A 16,164-nucleotide genomic window follows, 5' to 3' on the forward strand; every position below is an offset into this window, starting at 1 on the left:
CATGTGACATGCACTTCTTTTTACGAGGCATTTATTTACGCGTCCGTTTTTAAAAACGGCCGCGTAAAAAATGCCCCGTGGGAACGGAACGCCGTTTTTTTCCATTGAAATCAATAGGCAGATGTTTGGAGGCGTTCAGCCCCCGCATTTTTAGCTGATTTTCGGGGTATTTACGGCCCAAAAAACTGCTAAAAATAGGTTGTGTGAACATACCCTAATGATAGACAAAAGCTAAAATCCTTTTTGCCCTTCAGAATCACAATTTAATTCCTAGAACTAAGAAATAGCTTTACTTACCTGGTACGATATATGGGATCCAGAAAATAAAACGAATATGAAATAACTTTTTTTTTTTTACAAATTAAAGGGAACAGTTTTTGCTGTTTTTTTTAATTTTTCATGTTACTGTCCACATAAAAAATCTTAAACTATTCCAGTTTTCACACTAGATCACACACAGTAGACTGATGGTTTTCATTTTCTGTAGCTCACTTGTCAGCTTTGCTCTGTTAGCAGTCATCTCATAATTAGAAGAAAAGTTAAAGGGTCATTCTCATCTAAGACATTTATGGCATAGCTACGGGGTATGCCATAAATGTCACTTAGATGCGGGTTTCAGCTCTTTGACCCGCACCTATCTCAAGAATGGGGTCACTGGACAACTGTTTTGCTTGATGAGGCAGCCGCCGCATCCTTGTGAAGAACCGATGGAGTGGTGGCCGCGCATCTGCACAGCTCTCTCCATTGACTCCTATGGGAGTTAGGGCCACTTCTCGATAAACTTTCTGCCAGGAAGCAGCGGTTATCTCACAAGGCGGGTGGGGTGTTCCTCTTTCTTAAGATAATGGCAGGTCCCAGATCTGGGACTTGCATCTATCAGACATTTATGGCATATTCCCTGTAGGAGTGTAAATACAGAAATAGTTGTCATTTACTGAGTAGGACCTCCCACTCTTGAGCCCAGAGTAAGAAGAGATTTATATAGATAATTCACAGGTTATCCTTTATGTTCTCAGACACAACTATATAATAATCTGCTCAGCTCCTCGTACGGTATAACAGATCGGACTGCATGTTCAACGTGACAGGTTCCCTTTAGGGGGGATTCACACGAACGTGTATTGGGTCCGTGCGGGCCGCGTGGTTTTCACGCGCCACGCACAGACCAATACAAGTCTATGGGGCAGTACAGACAGTCCGTGCTTTTTGCGCAGCGTTTGTCCGCTGCGCAAAAAGCGCGACATGCTCAATATCTCCGCGTATTTCGCGCATCACGCACCCATTGAAGTCAATGGGTGCGTGAAAACCACGCAGGTCGCACGGAAGCACTTCCGTGCGAACCGACTGAAACAGCGCACCAGCTGTCAAAAAGATGAATGTAAACAGAAAAGCACCACGTGCTTTTCTGTTTCCAAACATCCAAACGGAGTGTCTTTGAGATGAGCGAACCCGGACAACCGAACCGAACTTCACCGGGTTCGGCCGAACTCGTTTTGGCCGAACCCGGCAAAAAAAATTCCGGTACGCGACGTCAGGAGATAGTCACTGTCCAGGGTGCTGAAAGAGTTAAACTGTACAGTGACTTCCGATCCCAATATACATGAACGTGTAAAAAAAAAAAGAAGTTCTGACTTACCGATAACTCCCGGCTTCTTCCTCCAGTCTGACCTCCTGGGATGACAATTCAGTCCAAGTGACAGCTCCAGCCAATCACAGGCCAAGCACAGGCTGCAGCGGTCACATGGACTGCGGCGTCATCCAGGGAGGTGGGACCCGATGTCAAGAGAGGCACGTCACCAAGGACGCGTCACCAAGGCAACGGCCGGGAGGGAAGTTCTCGGAAAGTACGAACTTTTTGTTTTTTTTTAACAGGTTTCTCGATATTGTGATCGGCATTCACTGTCGAGGGTGCTGAAAGAGTTACTGCCGATCAGTTAACTCTTTCAGCACCCTGGACAGTGACTGACGTCGACTAGACTCATCTCTATGATGGCGGCTGCGCGAAAATCACGCAGCCGCGCATCATACACGGATGACACACGCAGCTGTCAAGTGGTTTTTGCGCGCGCAAAACGCCGCGTTTTTTGTGCGTGCAAAAACGCAACGTTCGTCTGAATCAGCCCTTAATCTCGATTGTCATTCTCCTTTAATTAAAATACATAGTCAGTACCCTCTCAATTATCACATGTACTGTATTGAATATTTTCAGCACATGTCAGAAGTAGAGATGACGCTGACAGTAACTAAACAGCGATCATGATACAACACAATTATATAAGGGTGTATTGACACGTGGCAAATTTTGTTGCAGAAATTTTTGCGACTGAAAATCAGTTCTATTCATCTAAGATTTACTGCTGTTTTAACTGCGAATTCGCTGTAAAAAAAAAAACAAAACGAAATACAGCTAGCGATTTTAACGGATTTTAAGCTCCCGATGCAAGTCTATGTTGCACCTATAGGAACATACTTTAAGCATAAGCCCTATGCCCTAAGCAGCTGTGCTCACCTATTTGAAAGATGGCATGCGTCAACACAGCTTTGGTAGTCCAACAGTTAGTGGGAAAACGGGTAGGGGACTGAGGAGGACTCTGACGGTCAATAGCTCTGTTATGTCGAATGTAGCACTGTGCGTACTATTTATCAGGGCTATACTTGACAAGACTTGCACATTGTATGACATGATTTATCTGGGCACTGTGTGATATTATCTGGGCAACATGTGTGTGTGTGTTTACGTTTGTGTTAAAAAAGTCCCGTGCTGAATTTATGTGAAACGCTCCAGGTCTATTTAAAAGAAGTAACTTACAGTTGTTCTTCTTCTTTTGCCTTCTTGTCTAACACAAGATAAACTGTTCCAAAACTTCCTCTGCCGAGCCGTTGTTGTATTAAATATCTCTTTGCAACTAAAGCATCCGTGCAGGCTGAGAGCGGTCGGCCATCATTTCTCCCCTGAGATTCCTTGTAGTTTGGCATTACAGCAAGTTTAATAAACCAATCTTTTTAGAAAATTAAGACAACGTGCAGTCCATATTTTCCAAGGTATCAAAGAAACGGGACCCTTAGAGAAGCAACAAGAACATATATTAGAAAAGTTTACAGGATGGCATGAAGGCATAGGAGAGAAATGGCACCGCAAATCATACAACACACATAAACATTTGGTCAATTAAACATTTTCTAAATGTTGTAATGGTTATTTGGACCAATGACCTTATCTATACTTTTCTCAAAATAACCTTTCTGTATATAAGAAATAAATGTAAGTTTCCAATACGTCCTTGGCAGCACTTATGAGTTTTATTCAGACCCCTTTTCCTAGGACGGAACATAACAGCATGCAAAGGGTTATGCAGACAATTACAACTTATTAAATAGATAAACCAATGGCGAGCAAGCCCGAATTAGAAAATATATCTAAAGAAAAAACTAGATGTGAAACAACACGGCAAACTGCAAAGAATTGACTGTAATGGATAGGAATTGGTGCTACTAAAGGACATGACTATTTTGGGTAAGTAAATGTTAGGTCCCTTATTCATCCTTGGCATCAGCCGAGTGATTTAAGTAACCAAAGGGAGCGGGGAATCTCAGTAGCTGCCAGTACGCTCAGTAAGTGCAAGACAGACAAAACAGACAGGGGTACACAGAAGCTAGGGAAACGGGGCAGCTGCCCACGGTACACTGTGAGCAACAAGAGTGGTGAACGAGCCGAGTCAAACCAGGAGAGAGCGAGGTACAAAACTCTGAGCAGGAGAGTGCTCAGAAAGCCAAGGTCAATAACAAGCAGAGGATCAGTAGTACAAGCAGCAGCAGCAAGCCAGGAAATAAGCATAGAAGAATCACAGGCAAAGGAGGAACAGGAAAGGCAGGCATAAATAGACAGTGGGCGGGAACTAGCTCCATCTGGCCAGGCTGTGATAGGCTCTCCCACTCCTAAGCCTGCCATCCTGAGTGGTGGAAGATGGAGTCAGTCTCACAGACATAGGAGCAGGTGCAGACTGATTGCCCACGGGCGTCGACACAGAACCTGTGTCTGGCAAATCCTTTACACAGGGAATATCTAGGAGGAGTACTCTCAAGGTGCCTTTTTGTTAACATTTTGAAAAGTTTGTAGAACTATTTACATCAAGATTTATTATTATTTGTTAGTAGGAAAACCAGACCACATAAATGAATTATGACACTAGCCCCCTAAACCCTCTCAGACCCAAAACCAGGCCCCTAAAATTAATTCAGGCCCCCAGACCAGATCCCTAAAATTAATCAGACCCGTAAAATTAATCAAACTACAGACCACTAAAATGATTCAAACCCCAGACCCCTAAAATTATTCAAACCCCAGAAAAGACCCATACAATTAATTCAGACTCTGAAAAGCCTTAAAATTAATCAGACCCCGGACCAAACCCAAAAAATTTATTCAGACCCGAGACCAGCCCCTAAAATTAACCAGACCCCAGACCAAACCCAAAAAACTAATTCAGACCCCAGACCAGTCCCTAAAATTAATCAGACGCCAGACAAGACCCATGAAATGAATGCAATTAATTCAGACCACAGACCAGCCCCTAAAAATTAATCAGACTCCAGACCAGACCCCTAAAATTAACTAGACCCAAGAAGAGCCCATAAAATAAATCAGACCCCAGACCAAACTCATAAAACTAATTTAGACCCCAGACCAATCCCTAAAATTAACCAGACCCCAGACAAAACCCCTGAAATTAATTCAGACCCCATACCAATCCCTAGAGCTAACCAAACCCCAGACAAGACCCCTGAAATTAATTCAGACCCCAAACCAGCCCCTAAAATGAATCAGGCTCCAGACCAGTCCCATAAAATTAATCAGACACCAGCCCCTACAATGAATTCAGACCCCTTAAATTAATCAGACCCCAGACCAGGCCCCTTAAGTAATTCATATCGCAGTCCAGACCTCTAATATTAATCAGACCCCAGACCAGGCCCCTTAAAGAGGCTCTGTCACCAGATTTTGCAACCCCTATCTGCTATTGCAGCAGATAGGCGCTGCAATGTAGATTACAGTAACGTTTTTATTTTTAAAAAACGAGCATTTTTGGCCAAGTTATGACTATTTTTGTAGTTATGCAAATGAGGCTTGCAAAAGTCCAAGTGGGTGTGTTTAAAAGTAAAAGTCCAAGTGGGCGTGTATTAGGTGTGTACATCGGGGCGTTTTTAATACTTTTACTAGCTGGGCGCTCTGATGAGAAGTATTATCCACTTCTCTTCAGAACGCCCAGCTTCTGGCAGTGCAGACACAGCGTGTTCTCGAGAGATCACGCTGTGACGTCACTCACAGGTCCTGCATCGTGTCAGACGAGCGAGGACACCGGCACCAGAGGCTACAGTTGATTCTGCAGCAGCATCAGTGTTTGCAGGTAAGTAGCTACATCGACTTACCTGCTAACGCCGATGCTGCTGCAGAATCAACGGAAGCCTCTGGTGCCGGTGTCCTCGCTCGTCTGACACGATGCAGGACCTGTGAGTGACGTCACAGCGTGATCTCTCGAGAACACGGCTGTGTCTGCACTGCCAGAAGCTGGGCGTTCTGAAGAGAAGTGGATGATACTTCTCATCAGAGCGCCCAGCTAGTAAAAGTATTAAAAACGCCCCGATGTACGCACCTAATACACGCCCACTTGGACTTTTACTTTTAAACACACCCACTTGGACTTTTGCAAGCCTCATTTGCATAACTACAAAAATGGTCATAACTTGGCTAAAAATGCTCGTTTTTTAAAAATAAAAACGTTACTGTAATCTACATTGCAGTGCCTATCTGCTGCAATAGCAGATAGGGGTTGCTAAATCTGGTGACAGAGCCTCTTTAAGTAATTCATATCCCAGTCCAGACCTCTTGAATTAATTTAGACCCCAGACCAGACCCCTAAAATAATTTAGACCCCAGACCAGACGCCTAAACTAATTCATACCTCAGACCCCTAAAATGAATCTGACCCCAGACCAAACAGAGTACACTATGTGTGTTTGTACCTTAAAGAGGCTTTGTCACCAGATTATAAGTGCCCTATCTCCTACATAATCTGATCGGCGCTGTAATGTAGATAACAGCAGTGGTTTTTATTTTCAAAAATTATCATTTTTGAGCAAGTAATAAACAATTTTAGATTTATGCAAATTAGTTTCTTATTAGACAACTGGACGTGTTTTTACTTTTTACCAACTGGGCATTGTAAAGAGGAGTGTATGACGCTGACCAATCAGTGACTAATCAGTGTCCTACACTTCTCATTGTTACAGTGTGATTGTGCAGTGAAAGAAGCTGGGCTGGAACAATGAGAAGTCTATGATGCTGATTGGTCACTGATTGGTCAGCGTCATACACTCCTCTGTACAATGCCCAGTTGGTAAAAAGTAAAAACACGCCCAGTTGTCTATTAACCCCTTAATGACCGGGCCTGAAAAGACCTTAATGACCAAGCCAGATTTGTTAAATCTGGTATGTCTGACTTTATCAGAGAATAACTCTGCGAAAGTTTTGAATATCCAAGTAATTCTGACATTGTTTTTTCGTCACATGTTGTACTTTATTTTAGTGGTAAAAGTAGACTGATACGATTTGTGGAAATTAATTAAAAAATAGAAAAATGGAAGAAATTTTGTAAAAATTATCATTTTTCCCTATTTTTAAATGCAATATGTGACATATGTACATACATACTGTACAATTTTTTTTATTAAATATATATTTCCATCGCTTTACTCTATTTTGGCAACACTTTTGAAAAAAAAAATATTTTTTTGAGCAATTTAGAAGACTTACAATTTTAGTAATAATTTTATACATTTTGAAGTACATTTTGTTTTCCTGCACCAAGCCAGGTTTTCAGAGGCTCATAGGTGTCAGAATGGTGGAAACACCCACAAGTGACACCATTTTGAAAACTACACCCCTTAAGGTATTTATTAAGGGGTGTTGTAAGTATTTTGATCCCACAGTTTTTTTGTAAGAATTCATGCAAAGCAAGTGTAAAAAAATATAATTTCACTTTTTTCATAAAAGTATCACTTTGAAGACCGATTTCTTTGTAAAGCGACCATGAGAATGAAGAAACACACCCCAAAATCTATCACCCTGTTTCTCCTGTTTTCAAAAATGCCCCCATTGTGACCCTAATGCGTTGCCTGGACACATGGCAGGGCCCGAAAGGAAGGGAGCAACCGGAGGCATTCAGGTCTCATATTTTGCTTGAAAATGTTTTAGGCCCCACTGTACATTTGGAGAGGTTTTGAACTACCAGAACGAAAGAAACTCCCCATAAACGACCCCAATTAGAAAACTACACCCCTTAAGGTATTTATCTAGGGGTGTAGTGAGTATTTTGACCCCACAGTTTTTTGCTAAATTTAATGCATAGCAGGTGAAATAAAATAAAAACTTTTTATATAAAAGTATCACTTTGAAGACTGATTTCTTTGTAAAGCGACCATGAGAATGAAGAAACACACCCCAAAATCTATCACCCTGTTTCTCCTGTTTTCAAAAATGCCCCCATTGTGGCCCTAATGTGTTGCCTGGACACACGGCAGGGCCCGAAATGGAGGGAGCACCCGAAGACTTTCAGGACACATGTTTTGCTTGAAAATGTTTCAGGTCCCATTACACATTTATAGAGGCACTAAGCTGCCAAAAAGATAGAAACTCCCAATAAATGACCCCATTTTGAAAACTAGACCCCTTAAGGTATTCATCTAGGTGTGTACTAAGTATTTTGACCCTACAGTTTTCGCAGGAAGTAATGCAAAGCAGGTGTAAAGAAAATTTTATTTCACTTTTTTTCACAAATGTGTCATTTTAAGGTCAGATTTCTTGTACAGAGGACATGACAATAAGGAAATGCACCAGAAAATGTATCACCCTGTTTCTCCTGTGTTCAAAAATATCCCCATTGTGGCCCTAATGCGTTTCCTGGACACACGGCAGGACCCAAAAGGAAGGGAGCACCCGAAGGCTTTCAGGACACACATTTTGCTTGAAAATGGGAGGATTCTACTTTTCTAAATTGAGAAATATATGTCCCTAACAGTTTCTACACCCTATGACTATGCTAAGAAAGCAGCTGTGCTGAAATCATGTCAGTCCATAGAAATTATGTATATCAACCCGCTCTGATATATAGTAAGTTAGAGTGGGAAAATTTATTAAACTGTTGGCGGAAAAAGGCAATATATCACAAAAAAAAAGGAGGAAGAATGTATCCAGCTATGTGGAAAACTAGAGCATGTTCACAGGATGAAAGAAAATTTGTAGGGCTGTAATGACTTTATTATTCAAAGTGACTGGTCATACAACGTCTCTTTAGCTCCATCAATCCCTATATAAGGGACGAATGTGCCAAGTGACGCGGTACACCATAACAAGCCCCTGCCCGGCAAGGTAGGAACCGCCATGTGCACAAAACAACCAATCACCTGTAGAATATATAAAGGGGCAGTGTCCCACACCGTATGTATAGATACAGTAAAGGACCACTACTCCCCAAATTAATGTCGCTATTTCTAGAAGTATTGTCGGGTGTAAGACGTCCACCAAAAACCCGGACAAAACTGTAATAAAGCCCATAGTGTATTGATAAGGAACAGCTCGCTTATTAGAAATCCTCAGAATAAAAAGAAAAAATTATGCCGTATCCCCAGTCAGTAACAGCTATTTATGGCAGGACATGGTCATAACGGAAAAGGAAATAAAAAGCTTTCAGGGCACAATTTTATCTTGAATGAATTTCAGGGCCTTATTCCACTTTATATAACTGGGTTATATCCCAAAATGACTCAATCTAGAAAAGTATATTTCCCTCCCTCCCAAAAAAAGTGATTAAAAAAAAGAAATCTCTAAAAGAACCCTAAATTTTGGCATCACCTAAATATAAAGCGAAGCTGCTTCCCTAAAAAAAAAAAGGTGTACAGAAAAATAAAATCCTAAATAAATCCTGCATTTTAACTTTTATAGCTCACAAAAGAAAATTAGTAATGTGCGACGGTATGATAGATTTCAAAACAGGGACTTATGCATAGACCAGGGTTGGAAGGAATAGCGGAACAATAATATCTTGACTCACTTCGCTGTCCTCGTTTGCTGCAGACCCAACACCGTTTTTTGGGGTATTTTTGGTTAGGTGTTGAAGGGATGGGGTGTAAAAAACGTTTTTCAACAAGTCGGCGTACATCCTCTGACTCATGGACTACTCTCTGGTCTGCAGATTGAAATATGAGATCTTCAATCACTTTCTCCTGAAATTCAAAGAATGTCGCCCTGCCCGCTGATTTTTTGTACAGGACAAATGCATTGTGCATTGCAACCTGGATGAGGTATATTGCCACTTTCTTATACCACGTTCTGGTTTTCCTTTTAACCAGATAAGGTTGTAACATCTGGTCGCACAAATCTACCCCACCCATGAATTTGTTATAGTTGATGACACACACAGGCTTTTGTCTATCTGCAGAGGCCCCACGTTCTCTAACAGTTGCTGTTGCATTTGTATGGATAGTGCTGATCATGTAGACGTCCTTGCGGTCAAAAAATTTTAAAGCCAGCATCTTCTCAATTTGAAAAGTGCATGACTCCCCCTTTGGTAGTTTTTTATCTACAAGTTGACGTGGGAAACCTTTGCGATTCCTGAGTATTGTGCCACAGGTTGGCACAATGAAGGGCGCTAAACAATGGCACACTGGTATAAAAACTGTCCGTGTATACATGATACCCCTTGTGTAGGAAAGGGCCAATTAAATCCACACAATCTTACCAGTGGTACCAATATTTGGAGGGCACCCTGGTGGATTGAATTCACTGTCTTTACCCTCGTAGATCTTAAATGCACATGTGTAGCCAGTAGTGCTTTCACATAATTTGTAGATCTTTACCCCGTATTTTGCACTTTTTGAGGGTATGAATTGGCGGAATGAGAGACACCCTTTGAAATTCATTAGCGATTCATCCACTGCTAAATTTTGTTCAGGGGTATATGCTCCTAAAAAGGAGGAATTAAGAAAATTTAGCAAAGGCCTTAATTTATACAGCCGGTCACGACTTCTGTCGCTGGAAGGGGGTGCCTGTAAGTTGTCACTAAAGTGGAGAAATCGCATAAGTATTTCATACCTGCTGCGTGACATAATGCCAGAAAAAATGGGGGTGGCATGTATAGGGCTTGATGCCCAATATGATCTAATAGAGGGTTTTTTTATAATTCCCATGTTAAAGGGGTATTCCGGAACTAAAAAATTACATTTATTTAAATAAAACAATGAAAAAGATATAACTTTCCAATGTACTTACGTTTCATCAGATGGCTGTAGCGTCGTATATCCTCCTCCGTCGCCGTCCCCTTAGCAATGCAAAATCTGCACTTCCTGTGCAGACCCGTCCATTTGGTCTTCTGCCTTGCTTCCGGTTTCCGGCTTACACACTGTACGGTTACGTCAAAAATGACGTAACCGTACCACGTGCTTCTTTATTGAATTAGAGCATGCGTGGTGAACACACTCCACCGCGCATGCTCTGTGAAATTATGTGGCTGCGTCTTCAGCGGCCGTGTATATTACACTGCGCATGCGCAAGGTTGAAGGTGTGTAGCGGTGTGTATACGAAGTTGCAGGAATAACGGCCGTTTCGGCCGTCTTCCCGACAGGTGCAGGAGCTGTGACAGCTGCTGTCTCGTACAGCAGCTGCCGCAGCTCCTACAGCGGGGACCGATCGCTGTGTCCCCGCTGTCTAACCCCTTAAAAGCCGCGTTCTATAGAGATCGCGGGTTTTTAGGGGTTAAGTTACCATCGCCGGCCTGCTACACGATAGCGGCCGGCGATGGTTACTATGGCAACCGGACACCAAACAAAGGCGTCCGGCTATGCCATCGACGGAAGCCTAGTGGGTCCTGACAAAGTCAGGACCCACTATGCTTGCTGTCAGTGAATAGCTGACAGTTCTAATACACTGCACTACGGATGTAGTGCAGTGTATTAGAATAGCGATCAGGGCCTCCTGCCCTCAAGTCCCCTAGTGGGACAAAGTAATAAAGTAAAAAAAAAAGTTAAAAAAGATGTGTAAAAATAAGAAATTAAAAGTTAAAAAAATCCCCCTTTTTTTCCCTTATCAGTCCTTTTTTATTAATAAAAATATATAAATAAACGATACATAATTGGTATCGCCGCGTCCGTAACGGCCTGAACTACAAAATTATTTCGTTATTTATCCCGCGCGGTGAACGCCGTAAAAGAAAATAATAATAAACCGTACCACAATCACAATTGTTTGGTCACTTCACCTCCCAAAAAATGTATTAAAAATAGATCAAAAAGTTGCATTTACCGAAAAATGGTACTGATGGAAACTACAGTTCGTTACGCAAAAAATAAGTCCTCGCACGGCTTTATTGATGGAAAAATTATAAAGTTCTGGCTCTTAGAATAAGGTAACAAAAAGTGAATGATTTTTTACAAAACGTATTTTATTGTGCAAACGCCATAAGACATAAAAAAACTATAAACATCTGGTGTCACCGTAAGGCCGAGTTTACACGAGCGTGTGCGTTTTGTGCAAGCAAAAAGCGCGGCGTTTTGCGTGCGCAAAAAGCACTTAACAGCTCCGTGTGTCAGCCCTTTATGATGCGCGGCTGCGTGCTTTTCGCGCAGCCGCCATCATTATGACACTCCGTTTGGATGTTTGTAAACAGAAAAGAACGTGGTGCTTTTCTGTTTTCATTCATCCTTTACAGTGCTGTTGCGTGAATCACGCGCGTCCCACGGAATTGCTTCCGTGCGACATGCGTGGTTTTCACACACCCATTGACTTCAATGGGTGCGTGATGCGCGAACAGCGCACAAATATAGGACGTCGTGCGTTTCACGCAGCGGACATACGCTGCGTGAAAATCACGTACCTGTCTGCACGGCCCCATAGAGTAACATAGGTCCCTGCGACGCGCGTTGCAAAAACGTATAATACGCTCGTGTAAATGAGCCCTAATCGTATCGCCCCATAGAATAAAGTGAATATGTCATTTATAGCGCACGGTGAACGCTGTAACAAAAATAGAATTAAAAAACAATAGAATTGCTGTTTATTAGTCACCGCGCCACTTAAAAATAGAATAAAAACTGATCAAAAAGCTGCATGCACCCCAAGAAAACTACAATGTATTCCTCAAGTGGTCTAGTTTCCAAAATGGGATCACCTTTTGGGGGTTTCCACTATTTTGGTACCACAAGACCTATTCAAACCGGACATGGTGCCTAATAAAAAGGCGGCCTCAAAATCCACTAGGTGCTCCTTTGCTTCTGAGGCCGGTGCTTCAGTCCATTACCGCCCGAGGGCCACATGTGGGATATTTCTACTGCAGAATCTGGACAATAAGTATTGAGTTGCGTTTCTCTGGTAAAACATTTTGTGCATAAACTTTCTAAATGCTGTTGTGAATACTTTGAGGGGTCTAGTTTCTAAAATGTCGTGTTTCATAGGGGTGTCTAATATATAGGCCCCTCAAAGCCACTTCAGAACTGAACTGGAAGCCCAAAAAAAATAATTAGGCAATACTTCGCTTCTATACGAACTAGTTAGCGATTCACAGTGTGATGAAGTAAGGGGAAGCAGCGCTTATACGAGCGGTGCACCCCCTTCAAACAGCCGATGACTTTTCAGTTCACAGGTAGCAGAGTTACATGATGGGGAATTTGTTTTCCTGTTGTGTAACTCTGCTACCTGTCAATGGAAAAATCAGCTGCCAGAGTGAAAAATGTTTCCACACAGAGGAGTACCGCAAAGAAACACCTGGGAATCAGACATGATGGACTAACATTTTTCCCTGTGGTGGATGACTTTTCAGTTGACAGGTAGCAGAGTTACATGAAGGGGAATTATTTTTCATCGATGGCTAGTTAGGAGCGCTGCTTCCCTTTAGTTTTTTCTTGCTCACTGTGAATCTCCGACACAGGATGCAGCGGCGATCCACAGGTATTGCTCCTTTTATCCCAATTCACATGTTAGAATTCAATTTTTTTTATTTTATATATATATATAAAATACAGTATTTAAAACTAAGACTGTATAAACAGTTAATATACATTTAGAAAACTTATAATTATAAAGACCAAACTTTACGTATCATCATATAGGGTCAGTGTTGTTTAAAAACGCAGATATCCAGTGATTTCAGCTTGTGCTAGCAGTAATAGAATGAGAGCACCAAAATGAAGACTGGGATTGCAGAAGTTAGTAGAGCTGGGTGTAGTAGGCGGAGCAAGTGCACTGCTGCATGCACATTGCATGCTGGGACTAGAGCAGTGCATGCAGGGAGGAGAAACACAGGAAGAGAAGAGGAATGAACTTACTGAGCAAAACAAACCTCTCCAGGTAAACAATAGGGAGTAATGTTACTAAAACCATTTATTATCAAGAAAAAGCTAGACAGAGTGCACTAATATCTTAATAGAGGAACATTGCATTGATTTAAGAAATAAAAAAAAGTATTGGAAAACCCCTTTAAGGGTGAGGCCCAGAATTTTTTTTATTTCCGTTGCATTTCTGGGATTCCACAACGTGGCATAAGGTGACGAAGGCTTATTGGCAATGTACTGCCTGGCATACAAATTTGCTTCCTGCACAAAATGTTCCAAAACTTGGTCCGTAATAAAAATATAAAAATAATTTAGTGGTGAAAAATTACTGACATTGGGACTTATGCCAGGAGTAGCAATAAAGTCATTTATGGTGGGAGAAAATAGACTTGTGGGTTCCCACACTAAATCGGTTTGTTGGGGTTGTGAAATGTCAGGGGCTGCACTTTGAACGGACCTTGTGGCAACTGCGCCGTCTCCCATATCACTGGTGCTGGGTCTCATATCCGTAGAATCCCTTGAAGCGACACTTTCGCTGTCGCTTTCAAGTAAAAGCTCAACTTCAGATGCAGAATCCGTATCGGAGCATAGCATCTGATAGGCTTCCTCAACGCTGTATCTTTTGGCAGCCATAATGATTATACAGTCTAAACCGCAAATAATAAACGTAACTAGCGGTTTCAATTTTTTTATGAACTAATCACACTAAAGGAATTAAACGTTTTTGTTTTTTTTCAAACCTAAACCTAAACCCTACGCCTAACACAAACTGTAAACCCAAGCCCAGAACAGCACCCTACGCCGTCTAACAGCGTACACGCCGTCTAACAGCGTATCCTAAAAAGAAAGTCGTTTATAGTACGATTCTTAGTATATACAGTAAATATATTTATATATATATGTATATACTATATACTATAAAATACTGAAAAATTATTTTTTTTTTTTAAACTGTGTGAGGAACAAGTGATTTTGTGTGGGGACACTGACACACTTGTATCTGTTTCTCTCCACAGCTAGAACAGTGAGGAGAAACAGATACATATTTTTACTTTTATTTTACAGTAGTGATCACTATGATTGGATCTCATAGTGAACACAAAAAAGATCAGGAACCAATACTATTGGCTCCTGATCACTGCTCTAAGAACAGAGCTGCTAGCAACAGCTCGTTCTTAGAGCAGGAGCTGTCATTTAGACACTCCCGGCGGCTCTGTACACAGTAACAGCATGTAACCGCTGTGATTGGCTGTCACAGCGGTCACATGCTGTTACGACGAAATCGGCAGGTCCTGATGGCTGCACTAAGAACCGGACCTGTTACTTACAGCCGGTTTTTAGTGCAGACTTGATCAGGGTGCCGTTAAACCCACTCTACTACAGCGACGCCAAAAGGCGTCGTTGTAGACTGAGTACATGCACCGCCCGACGTCAAAAGACGGTGGGCGGTCGTTAAGGGGTTAAGAAACTAATTAGCATAAATCTAAAATTGCTCATAACTTGCTCAAAAATGATAATTTTTCAAAATAAAAACCACTGCTGTCACCTACATTACAGCACCTATCAAATTATGTAGGAGATAGGGCACTTATAATCTGGTGACAGAGCCTCTTTAAGTAAAAGCAGTTTATTTGGACATCATTAAGTTAAGTTAAGGGCGTTTACTATTAAAATAACGTATCCCACTGCAGCTGAACACAAATAAATGCTGAGATTATCCAGCTAATAAGCACCTCTCATTGTGTTTAGATTTATTCAGTCACAGGCTAATGGCATGCTATTACTGGAAACACCAAAGAAACCAGCTATTACTAGCTGACAAAGGAACTTGATGTTTCAACAGAATTTTCTAACCTATTTACACTCCTTTTTTTTATAATATGTTAATAGCTGCCATGACGCATTAGAGTTTGCATAGATAAATCTTTGCAATATGTAACTGAACACAAATTAGGTCACATAACGTTGTAGGAGGTAAGATTTGTAAATAATTGATGGAACGAAGTGACGTTAATTGTACCGTACAGTAAAAGTATTCAGAGCCTGCTCTCCAACAGAGTCAACTTGTTAAATTGGTAAATTCAGAAATCATTTTCCAACAAGTGAAGAAAAGACGCGAGGTCTGTAATTAGATCCTGTGGTTACAATGGTTGTTGTAAAAATCAATGGATATGAGCACAATGGGTTATCTAATCATACAGTGGAAACAAAGGAAAGATTAGTCCTATCACTGCCAAAATACTAGCAAGTTACAGCTGCCAGCTTCAGCCATATTGTGTGCTAGGTGGCAACGTGACAAAAGCCACCTTCATGTGCGTGTAAGGTCATATAGGTCAATGATCACCTGAATGGCAGCACTACCAAGCCAATAGTCGGCACCCGTCCCAAGACTAGGGTCGCGAACCACAAATGGACTCTAACTCTTCAAAAGACTGTTGCTAATTTAATACTATACCTGATATAGATCAACTTTGTAATTTACATACTGTTAAAATGTAGTTGTTTTATCCATTCAAATTCTGTGTGAAGTTACTGTCAAAAGGTGTCTCCCTTCCTGCAATCTGCTGTCCAACTCCTGTTGCCAATCAAAGTACATTCCTGGTTACCGAGTAGAATTAACAGCTGCAGAAGGGGGGGTGTGTCACTTCACTGCCTGCCCATAGAAGTCTATGGAGAGGGGAGGGGAGAGCAGAAAGAGGGAGTAGAGAAAGAGTGAGTTAGACACAGAAACACTGCATATAAGTCTATGGAGAGGGGAGAACGGGGTGGAAGCAGGAGCGGAGTGAG

General features: G+C 41.6%; 1 protein-coding gene across 3 annotated transcripts in view; it reads right to left on the reverse strand.

The window, feature by feature from the left end:
* NEK11 (NIMA related kinase 11) overlaps positions 1-16,164 on the reverse strand; it is a 272,607-nt gene that overhangs the window by 246,185 nt on the left and 10,258 nt on the right. For all 3 annotated transcript variants that reach the window (XM_075827127.1, XM_075827126.1, XM_075827128.1), the window contains exon 2: positions 2,810-3,061. In XM_075827127.1, coding sequence (XP_075683242.1) covers positions 2,810-2,976 — 167 coding nt within the window. In that variant the 5' untranslated portion in view covers positions 2,977-3,061. The remainder of the gene's footprint in view (positions 1-2,809; positions 3,062-16,164) is intronic.

Source organism: Rhinoderma darwinii, chromosome 5 (assembly GCF_050947455.1).
Source record: "Rhinoderma darwinii isolate aRhiDar2 chromosome 5, aRhiDar2.hap1, whole genome shotgun sequence".
Taxonomy (NCBI): Eukaryota; Metazoa; Chordata; class Amphibia; order Anura; family Rhinodermatidae; genus Rhinoderma; species Rhinoderma darwinii.